This window comes from Vulpes vulpes, chromosome 4 (genome assembly GCF_048418805.1).
Source record: "Vulpes vulpes isolate BD-2025 chromosome 4, VulVul3, whole genome shotgun sequence".
NCBI classification, from domain to species: domain Eukaryota; kingdom Metazoa; phylum Chordata; class Mammalia; order Carnivora; family Canidae; genus Vulpes; species Vulpes vulpes.
In genome coordinates, this window is record NC_132783.1 from 28050266 (window position 1) to 28062510 (window position 12245).

The 12245-nt window shown below is 35.6% G+C and overlaps 1 protein-coding gene across 1 annotated transcript in view; it reads left to right on the forward strand.

Annotated features, from left to right (window-relative positions):
* PRSS12 (serine protease 12) overlaps positions 1 to 12245 on the forward strand; it is a 69682-nt gene that overhangs the window by 34587 nt on the left and 22850 nt on the right. The window contains exons 6-8 of the mRNA XM_026013437.2: positions 872 to 1013; positions 3892 to 4088; positions 8744 to 8885. Of these exons, the coding sequence (XP_025869222.2) occupies positions 872 to 1013; positions 3892 to 4088; positions 8744 to 8885 (481 nt within the window). The remainder of the gene's footprint in view (positions 1 to 871; positions 1014 to 3891; positions 4089 to 8743; positions 8886 to 12245) is intronic.

The following is a 12245-nucleotide window of genomic DNA, read 5'->3' on the forward strand; positions in this document are numbered from 1 at the left end:
CCCTGTACTCTTACTGTGATGGTCAAATGAGGTAAAATGTGTAGCTGTGTTTTGCAGACTATAAAGTATTACATTAAGAAGTGATCGTGTTGCTAAGAGACCATTTACTTTAAAGATCCCAGAGATTCATGGAAAGCTTGACCTTTACCCGGATTATTTATGTTTCATTTGGCTATGTTTGGATTATTTTGCATGGAAATGGCTTTTAAATCTACTTGTTGGGGGATAAATTTATTGTATATCTGCCTAGAAGCTCTTAACAGGGTTCTCTGGGAATTAATTACTCATTGAATTCATAAGCTTCAAATTCAGATCTGTATTATCAATAAAAGAACGAAAGCGAGAAATGTACTCTAGTTTTTATAATTTATGAATGCCTGAGGGATAATAAATGCATTGGTGTGATAGATCACACTTTAACTAGAATAGCTTTTTTTGTCTTCATATTTCAGTATTTTTTAATTGCAGTTAAAATGTTGAACTATTTCCAAGTTATTGTTTTCTTATTTTTTATATGAAAATAACTAATATTTCTCATACTGAGATTGAAGCTGCAGGACATTTCCCAAGTATTAATTAATCTGGAGAAATCTAAATAACTACTTTGGAATTGTATCAGAATATATTTTTCTTCTCAGGAAATAAGAGTACAAATAAGAGGAAAAGAATATTTTGTTAGGACAGATATGGGTTATGTCATACTTCAGAAACAACCCTCTGACCTCAGATCATTGAGCCCAGTCCTAAAATAAGTTTAAGAAAGGCCTCAAGAGAGACCTGAATAGGTGATGATTCTAGTGAAATTAAAATCTTGTTCTGCCTTTTTTTGATAATTGATTTGCTGAGTCTCTGTGTCTCCTTCTTACCACAGATGGGGTCATCAGACTTGGAGGTGGTAAAGGCAACCATGAGGGTCGCCTGGAGGTGTATTACAGGGGGCTGTGGGGGACCGTCTGTGACGACGGCTGGACTGAGCTGAATACATATGTGGTTTGCCGAGAGCTGGGATTTAAGTAAGGCCCGTTGATACAAGGCAGCTAAATGCCAAATTAAAATTTTGAAATTCTCATTTTGTAATCCTTACTTTTAAATTTCTGTCATACTAACAATACATGTTCTCTTTCACCTGACTACCTCTGTCTGTCTACCTGCCTTCCTATCTACCTACCAATTCACCTCTCTATATATAGAAAGACAAAAGACAAAACAAAACAAAACTACAACCCAGTTAAAAAACAATAACATTTTCTATGATGATGAATAACCATGTCTTGTTACTTATTTAATTACCTTTCCTATCACCATCCTTCTTCTTAAGTAATTAGTTAGAGCTGTGGATGATTTTTAGGTTACTTTGTGTCTATTCAAATAAGACTATGCTTTGAATGCTCAGTTTTCTTCTGACACATCACTGCTATTAGATGTTGTTAGTTCTGACATCATTGTGTCTAAAATTGCAGGGAAGTCCAACGTCAAATGCTTTGGTATTACATTATTCCCTTTCTCAAATGTGATGATAATTGTCACTTTTATTTGAGAAAAACAGCCTTCTTGTCATGAGATGACCTTTTGAACTCACCCTTGACCTGCCTCGTAAAAGCTAGTATCACACTTTGGGCAGTATATTTCATGTCACACAAGACTGCATTCCAGGGTAAAGACTTCAGTTGGTTGAAGTAACTGCAAATGATGCCTTTTAGCGATTTGAATGAAGCCCATGAATGCCCATTCTTTCTTGTTTTTCATATTTCTGGGTCATGCTTGAATTAATTGTCTCAAGCTTGAAAAAATTGGCAAAATTATTTCATACTTGAGATAGAGCTAATTGCAAATATTCGTTAGATCTTAAAAATATACTTTCATCCAAGTTAGGTATGATCTTGTTTAAACATATTTTTAAATTTGTAAACGTAATATAAAATATTAGAGTTTGGGAAAAAATTAAAAATTACCCATACTTTTTCCATTCTTATATCATTATTATAATTTGTGGGTATAACTATGTAACAGCTCTAATAGTAAATATGAACTTTTTTCTATCCATGTTTCTTACTTTTATATTACTACAGTCATAATTTTTAATGACAACATGATGTCTATTGAATGTTCATACCATAATTTAGGCTAGTTTATTTTTTATTTAATTTATTATTATTATTTTAAAATAAATTTATTTTTTATTGGTGTTCAATTTGTCAACATACAGAATAACACCCAGTGCTCATCCCGTCAAGTGCCCACCTAGTTTAGGCTAGTTTAAATTTTCCTGTTATAAACAATGATATCCTGAAGATATAAATACATGTTATTGCCCAATATTTTGAATTTTCATGGGCAGTACAGTTATAATTACTTGTCAAGGGGTATGACATACTAGTCAAATAAATACTAATGTTTAATAAGAATTATTCAATAAGTATCATTTCATTTTTAGGTGAATCTCTTAGGCCTGAGAATGGTATTCTGTTTTCACATATTTAGAAAGATTCATCAATACTATTAGTTACTATATTCATATTTTTCCTTATTAATGAAAACAATGGAGTGACAGTTTTTCTCCATATTTTGTTAATTTTGTTTCACAAATATATTCAATTTTTCTTGTATATACAGAATATCAGGGCTTACTGGTTCTAAAAATATTCTCACTAATATTTGTTAAAAGTTCTAAATGATTGTGTTAGGAGGTAGAGTAGGCATGTGCCACATTTATTTTTTGGTTCACAGGGGAATTTCTAAAACAGAGTACTATTTTGGAATGAGGAAGAGGTGAACTCTGGTTTCTTTGAACAAGAAACCAGAGTAAAATGACCTCTTGTCATCTGTTATACAGTTGATATGGACAGATAGTAATCAGATGGATGCATTTTGTGGAAAAATGGTATAAGTTCAAAGTAGCAATATGAGATTTAGGATATTTTTTTTCACTAAGATTTGATTAGTCAGCAAAGTAGAAATCTTAGAATAATTAAAAGTTGCACCATTTTAATTTGTTAAAAAGTTCATCTTTTTAAATAAATGTAATAAATAAGTGCATAGGAAGTAATTGGGAAAATTCATGCAAGAAAGAAGGATTTCTTCATATGCTTTATACAGAAATAATAAAAACATTAAGTGAAGGAAGCGAGTGACATAAAATTTTATGAGTAAGAGTTTAATTACATAGACTCTTAGAACTGAAAGACACCTTAAATAGTTAATAGCCCAGTGATTTATTTGGCAGATCTTTCCTATTTCCACAATATATATATTATACATTTTGTAGAGCATTGTTACAAATATAGTCAATTGGAACACAAATATAGTTTATAAAAATAATAAAAATCAGATTTATGTAACCTTATGAAAAGTGAAGAACATTGCCATTATTCTAATTTTGGTGGGCTGAAGTCCAAGTCACATCATGGATTGGATGTAGAGTTTGAGGAATCACTGAACTAATACATAGTTTTTATTTTGAAAGGGATGATACCCAAGAGGTCTAGAAAAGCTGATGAAATCAGATGAGCTCTGTTGGCTCTTGTAGATACAAGACAATTGTTCTAATTTTATGTCTTGTGGTGTTATAAATCCATTGTCAGGAATTTGGGTCCATCTCTTGCTCTCATTCTCTCTGGTTGGTGAGTTATATTCTGGCTAGAACACAAGAATGAATGGGGGAAAAGGATTAGTTATCCATTAGGTACCTGTTCAGTCAATAAAAAATTGTTAAGATGATCAAAATATGTGGAGTGAACACTGCTCTTAGAACTGTGTCCTTCAGATAGGAGAAAGAACAAACGCTTAACCTCTGGAGTCATTATGCTTAATTAGGTTGTTGGTTTTATTTTTGTGGTTTCTTGAAATGAGAGACAGCAGTTCCTATGCACAATGTTTATTTTACTGCTACAGATATGGCAAACAAGCCTCTGCAAACCACTTTGAAGAAAGCACAGGGCCCATATGGTTGGATGACGTCAGCTGCACAGGAAAGGAATCCAGTTTGGTTCAGTGTTCCCGGAGGCAGTGGGGAAGGCATGACTGCAGCCATCAGGAAGATGTTGGTATCACCTGCTACCCAAGTGGCAATGGACACAGACCATCTCTGGGTGAGGATTGGCCACAGCTTTGGAGTATCACTAATTCAATAGCCACTGCACCTCTGTCCATTGGTCCAGAATATGAAGCATAACCCATATGTGTCTTTTACTGTCCCCCAATTCCAAATTTCGTTAGATCTGTAGTCAGATAAAAGATAACTAGCTCATCTAACAGTCTGGAAATATTTGTGGATAAAGATCCCTTTGTGAGCAGAGGGCGACTACATGTCCTTGATAGACTTAGCATCTGACTGTTCTTAACATCTTAACATCTTGAGGATGGCAGATAAAATATGAATGAAAAATACAGAGGAAGATATTAAAAGCACTTGCCATGACACTACCACGGCTCTATTATATAGCTAAAATTATGTCTTTAGCATATTTTTTAGTGAATAGATGTTAAAATAATCACAACCATTCCTACTTTTCACCTCAGGGTTGTATCAACCCCTTTTGTATCCTACTGTTTTGAGACGGCAAAGCTTTAATCTTCACATTATAAAACAACAAAATGTATTGAATCACAGTATTAACTGTATTTTATACTTAAGTTTATCAAAGTATGTAGTTTATTCCTCACTATACTCTATAAACTGTGAGATCATGGCGATGCACTGCACTAATCTAGCGTTATAACAAGTAGAAATACAACCTTTTACTCCATTCCCTACACTTCCAGATTTGCTTTTCATTTGTCCTCCTTTCTTGCTCCTTTGTTTTTTGGGGAGATTTCTGATCCTCCCAGGTTTATGTGATAAGTGTTTGTATGTGGTTGGGGGAGATAGAACCTGTTTGCTAGAAATGGATACTCTGGCCCAAGATAGCAGGTATTTGGATCATGAAGTGATCTACTCAGGCACACTGTATCAGTACTCCAGGTGATGAAATACTCTAAATACTATACAAAATATTATCAGCAGAGTTCTCTGAAGGCCTCTATGGTTAACTATGTGCATATGGTCAGGTAACTAATCTTTCCAGTTCCCCTTAAAAATCTTTAATTCTAGGATTCTAGATATATTTAAAAATTTAAAAAGCTGAGAATGATAATTATTAATAAAATATGTGATCATTATTATAAATGTCTTTGGTCCTAATTTCCTTAATATGTCTATTAACTATTCATTTGTCTAGAACATTATGTTGAGGCAGATATACTTTTGGAATAGAATCACATTACCACTTATTCATCCAAAAAAGATCATTATTTCTCTATTTATAGAAAAGGACTGCATATTTAAAACAGAAGCTTAGAGAACGAAATCATGGAATCATAATATAAAAAAATAGTATTTTAAAAACAATTGAGATTTTTTTTGCTTGTTTGGCACTGTAATAATGAGCTGTTGGATTATTACTGTTTTCAGGTATTTGAAGGGTAACTTGTGGAGCTGAACTTACAAGTGAATCAAAGTCCTCAAAATTAACAATTGTTCAATAGACACTTTTTATATTTGAGTGAGTGGGAGATGGAATGCTCAAAAGCAATATTCTCATTCAATAAGAGCAATTCTAGTAAGAATGCAGTTAACACCTATGTGAATTGGGGGATATTTATGGGATGGCAAGTATGTGGATTTCTCATTTTAATATTTCACCAATTATTTTTTAAGTTTTACTTATTTAAGTGATCCCTACACCCATTGTGGAGCTTGGACTCACACCCCCGAGATCAAGAGTAGGATTCTCTTCCAACTGAGCCATCCAGGCGCGCCAGTATGGTACCAATTCTAAGTTTCAGAGTATTAAATCCTAGAGATATTTTGTTCACAGTCAGATGGTCTCTTACCTAACTTCAAAGTATAAAATTTTGACTTTTAACTTAAGCTAAATTGTGTCTTCTAGTAAAAATATTATTTTCTAAAAATAATGTATTAAATCAATGTTACAAGAAAATTAAAATAAAACTCTACTGGAGGTCGAAGTTTGAGATATATAATTAAATTTTTAAAGATACTGTATACCCAATAGCACTATTTATTTTCCCAAGCATTTTATATTTAAGGTTTGGGATATAAAACATGCATATTATTACTACTGTAACAAAAAGAACTTTTTTTTCTGTAACAAAAAGAACTTAAACAGTAAGGTGTTGTTGATAAAATGGCTTTTGTTATCCAGTTTTCCCTTCAAGCATTGAAAATTCAACGATTTTGTCAAATGAGGGGCTAAAATTAGGTTCAGAAATACTGCATGCATTATTTATGCAAAGCATGCAACTGAGACTTTGTTTTATTTTTAAAGATTTTATTTATTTATTCATGAGAGACAGAGAAAGAGAGAGAGGCAGAGACACAGGCAGAGGGAGAAGCAGTCTCCATGCTGGGAGCCCGATGTGGGACTCGATCCCTGGTCTCCAGGATCACACCCTGGGCTGAAGGCAGGCACTAAACCACTGAGCCACCCAGGAATCCCCTAAAAACACTTTATCATTTTTATTTTTATGGTATGAAAAACTGCCCATAAAATGCCCAGAATGGAAAGTGGAGCTCCAATTCCATGTGCACATGTTTTCTTAATTTTGGACCAAATATCCAAAAATGTAAAAATTGAGAACTTTAAGAATAGAATTTCACCTTTTTGGATTTATTTTTATTTGAGGATCACCTTTCTACCTTATTCGTTTTACACACACACACACACACACACAAAACAAAACAAAACAAAAACAAAAACAAAAACAAAAACCTCCAAACTTTCAGATACATTGATAAGAAATGTAAAGTTTCAAATATACTGTGTTTTGTGCCATGGCTAAAACCCCGAATTCTTTTTAACTAATGTAAGCAGTGCATAAAGTAGGCACTCCATAAATATTTGTTGATTTTGAATTTGCTCTATAGATTTTACTATGATGCCTGTCCCACAAAGTGAGTATGACAGGGCCAAAAACTAAAGAGCCAACAAAGGGGTCGGGGGAACAAGGATGTAGAAGTAAAAATGAATCAGAAGATTCAAATAGGACATGCCCATCTTGCCAACAGTAAACAAATGCCAATCTAGTGATTTCATGTTAGTTTAAACAGAAATGCTACTTTATTCTTTAGCTGCTTACTTCACTTCCTGAGTTCACCTCTTAGGCGTCCTGAAGCTAGAGACCCTTCTAGTAACTAGATAATCTAAAGTGTAGTAGTTTACTTGGGCTGCTGTAACAAAGTACAGCACACATTTCTGGAGTCTAAAATCAAGGAGCCATCAGGATTGGTTCCTTCACAGGGCTAAGAGGGAAGGCTCTGTTCCAGACCTCTCTCCTTGTCTTATAGATGACCTGTGTCTTTTCCCTCTGGGTATCTTGGTGCCCAAATCTTCCCTTTGTATATGGACATCGGTCATAGTGGACTAGAGTCCACACTATGACCTCACAATTCAACCTATGGCAGTATGCAGGGTGCAGTGAGGGCTTTCAGTTAAATAGCCCTGTATTTATTGGTGTCCATAGAGATATGTGAAATTCTACAAATGGCTTCAGTTACATAACTGAGATAAACCTCAGTTTGCTAGAGATCAGTTTCTCAACTTTTTTAAAACAATAGAATGACTTTTTAAAATTTTAATTTGTACTCCTTTTTAGCTTCAGCATTAAAAAAAAAATTGAGGTAGGGGCATCTGGGTGGCTGAGTGATTGAGCATCTACCTTTGGTTCAGGACTTGATCCCGGGGTCCTGGGATCGAGTCCTGCGTCGGGCTCCTCACAGGGAGCCTGCTTCTCCCTCTGCGTTTGTCTCCGCTTCTCTCTCTGTGTCTCTCATAAATAAATAAAAATATTTTTTAAAAAAACTAAAAACTAAGGTAAATTGAGGTATAATGGACATATAACATTATATCAGTTTCAAGTGTACAACATAATGATTCAATATTTGTATACACTGTGAAATGATCACCACAATAAATCTAATTAACATCCATCACCTTACATAGTTACAAGAAACTTTTTTTCATGTGTTGAGAACTTTCAAGATCTACTCTCAGCAACTTTTAATTATGAAGTATAGTATTATTAACTATACTCACCGTACTGTACATAACATCTCCATTCAACTTTGAAATCTTAGTAATTTTTATGCCTTAAGCCCTTCTTTTGGAAACATTAGTAAATAGGAAGGCTGAAATGGAAATTGTCCTTGTTAACTGCCTTCCTTTTTTTCCCCCTCTACACATTCAAGATAGCCATGCATGCCAAGAATGTGTATATTTATGCTTTCCTAAAAGATCTCAGCTTTAGAGTATAAATTTCTAGCTATGTTCAAGAATAAATGAATAGACATGAAACAAAAACAACTCTAAGGAAATCTCTTAATGTTTAGAAGTTAGTGGTCAGAATATAAGACTATTCATAATTTTGCCAAGCTAATCATTCATTCATTCATTCATTCATTCATTCAGCAAACAGCTACTGCATGTCCTTTGTATGTGAGGCACTATTCCACGTGCTGGGAATTTATAGTTGAGCAAGTTGAGTACTCTGACCCCAAGGCTTCAAAACATATTGCAAAAGTGGATACAGTTTTTTATTAATACCTCTTCTCTCCCACTCACTGTCTCGTATTACCCAGCTGATTTTATAGTTGATGTGAAAAATGAACTGTATTTTATAAAGTCTCTCATACTTTAACATCAGTTTGCTGTTTTGTCTTTTCTAATACTTTCAAATTATGATTTAGGTTTTCCTATCAGACTGGTGGATGGAGAAAATAAGAAAGAAGGACGAGTGGAGGTTTTCATCAATGGCCAGTGGGGAACAATTTGTGATGATGGGTGGACTGATAAGGATGCAGCTGTGGTCTGTCGCCAGCTTGGGTACAAGTAAGAAAAACCTAAGTATTTGAAATGATTACTTGATGAACATTTCTGACTTTTTAGCTTTGTTCTAATGAGTTATTTCTTACCTAAATTTATTTCTATCTATCAGTTGGAAATACTGGCAGCATACTGACTTGATTCCAAATTTTTAAGAAACACTAAGGAGAGTATACTTAAATTTTTGTTTTCCCAGAAGCAATATACTTTGTTACATAAGAAATACAGCTTTGGGGACATGTGGCTGGCTCAGTTGGTAGAACAAGCATGCAATTCCTGATCTCAGGGTCCCCAGTTTAAGCTCCCATATTGGGCCTACAGCTTACTCAAAAAAAAAAAAGGAGATTTTTATCTAAAAAAAATCATCTAATAATTTTTTAAAGATTTTATTTATTTATTAAAGAGAGAGAGAGAGAGCATGAGTAAGGGGAGGAAAAAGAGAAAAGGGGCAAACAGGTTCTGCGCTGAGTGTGGAGACCGATGGTGGGCCTGGATCCTAGGACCCTGACGTTGTAACCTGAGCTAAAGTCAGATGCTTAACCAGCTGAGCCAGTATTCTTGACTAGTGCCCCTAGTCTAATAATTCTTGACTATTCATAATACTGCTTATGTTAGGCAAAGTTCGTTACCTTTTCTCTATGATTTAGGGGTTTCAACCCTGTAGCCTTTTTTTAAAAAAGATTTTATTTATTTATTCATGGGAGACACAAAGAGAGAGGCAGAGACATAGGCAGAGGGAGAAGGAGGCTCCATGCAGGGAGCCTAATGTGGGACTCCATCCTGGGACTCCAGGATCATGCCCCGAACCAAGGGCAGATGCTTAACCACTGAGCCACCCAGGGGTCCCTCAACCCTGTAGCCTCTTAAGAGATTCTGGACTTAATTGAAATTGTGATTGGTTCTCCTTATTCATAGTAGTTACACACACTAAAGTCATAATGAACACTGTATTAGCAAATATTGGAGCCATTGCTTTGAAAGTTAAGGTTGAATAAGGAGATGCTCTGCCTTCTTGTTTTACCTCTCAAACATGCAAGCAGTTGAACATTTTGTGGTCTGTTAGTACCTTTTTTCCGCTGCTTTTTTATTCTTGACTTCACTGTTTGAAATGCCACCTACGCACAGTGCTGAAGTGCTGTTCAGCATTCCCGAGTGCAAGAAGGTTGTGATGCGCCTTCTGGAGAACATACAGGTGTTAGATAGTCTCCACTGACGCATGAGTTACAGTGTGCAAAACATGGCACCGAATAGACTGGGAAAAGAACACTTGTTTCAGTTGAGAGCTGAAATAAATAAGCAGATTATCTTCTTGTGAGATCTGAACTGGGCAGTACACATTTTTTGAGGCTTTGAGCATGTCTGTAAATGACTATGAAAGCACTGTGATAATTGATTTGGCAGCTGCAAATATATGGAACGTGTTACAGTTCAGAGGTTGTGAAATTTAAACAAATATGCATAAATTGATGAGCCGATAGATTACTAATACTGGTTTGGATTTTTTTTTAAAGATTTTATTTATTTATTCAGGAGAGACAAGATAGAGAGGCAGAGACACAGGCAGAGGGAGAAGCAGGCCCCATGTAGGGAGCCCGATGTGGAACTCGATCCTGGGACTCCAGGATCATGCCCTGGGCCGAAGGCAGGTGCCAAACCTCTAAGCCACCCAGGGATCCCCTGGTTTGGATTTTAAAATACATTTTTATTTCTACATCTATGTGTATCTTAAATATTGATAAATTTAACTGGTTATTCCTATGCAGAATACATTTTTATTTTAAAAAGTAACCTAGCTTGGCTGGCTCAGCTGTAGAGCATGTGACTCTTGATCTTGGGGTCATGAATTCAAGCCTCACATTGGGTGTAGAGATAACTTAAGAATAAAATATTAAAAAAATATATATATATGTATATATATTTCTGGGCATCCCGGGTGGTTCAGTGGTTTGGTGCTACCTTCAGCCCAGGGCGTGACCCTGGAGACCCGGGATCGAGTCCCACATCAGGCCCCCTGCATGGAGCCTGCTTCTCCCTCTGCCTGTGTCTCTGCCTCTCTCTCTGTCTCTGTGTATCTCATGAATAAATAAAATATTTAAAAAGGAATTTAAAAAAAAGAAATAAATATAAAAATAAAAGTATTTCTAATTTGGGGCAGCCCCCGTGGTGCAGTGGTTTAGTGCCGCCTTCAGCCCAGGGCCTGATCCTGGAGGCCCCGGGATCGAGTCCCACGTCGGGCTCCCTGCATGGAGCCTGCTTCTCCCTCTGCCTGTGTCTCTGCCTCGCTTTTTCTCTCCTCTGTGTCTGTCATGAATAAACAAATAAAATCTTTAAAAAAAATTCTACTTCTGGGAAGAAATCTAAGCTGTCCACAAAGACTTGTATTTGGACTTGGAGATCATGACCTGAGCCGAAATCAAGAGTCAGCTGCCCCATGTTAAAGTTTGATGCAGAACTTCTTGAACAGGAATCATGTAGGGCTTATGGAAAATAAAGATTGCTAAGTCCCGCTAGTAGTACACTCAGAATCAACCCAAGTGGCCTTTTAAGTACTCTGAAGTTTGAGATCTTCTAATGCCTACAATGAATTTTTATAACCAGTAAAAATTATAGTTAGTACTTCCCCCATAAAGATATACAAGAAGGGAAGATGCCCAAATGCTAGCAGTGTTTTGTTGGGATTTTTAAAATACTTTTATTTTGTAAACTTGATACGGTGAGCATTTATTACTTCTATAATTAACAAATAATTTTTATATTAAAAAGATTTTACTTTAAGAGTACCATTAGAGTCATCTGTTCGGGTACAGGGGTCTTTCATGACTGTAAAAATTTATCATGGGTTAAATCTTATTTTTATTTGCACTCTATGTCAGAGTAGCAGTTACTAGTTAAGCTGTACCAGTTTTAAGGTAAATGTGCTGCCAACCACAAGCATGTGAGGCTGGGTCTTATCACTGAAGGGAGCCATTCAAGTGAATTTCTCAGAGAATCCATATCAAAATGACTTTGCTAGAGTTCCCGCATAACTATACGGAAAGTATAATAACTTTGTCTTAGTTAAGTAGAATATATTTTGATGTGAGAAATCTGGTCCAAATTGTCATTTTTAATGAGTCAGTTTCTTCTGATTTTTTTTTTTTTTTTGTAAAGATTTTATTTATTTATTCATGGAGACACAGATAAAGGCAGAGACACAGGCAGAGGGAGAAGCAGACTCCCTGCAAGGAGCCTGATGGGGAAATCAATCCTAGACCTTGGGATCACCCCCTGAGCCAAAGGCTGGTTCAGCTCAACCACTGAACCAGCCAGGCGTCCCAGTTTCTTTTGATTTAAAACTTGTCTTCTACCTGTTTTTCTCTTGGGCTG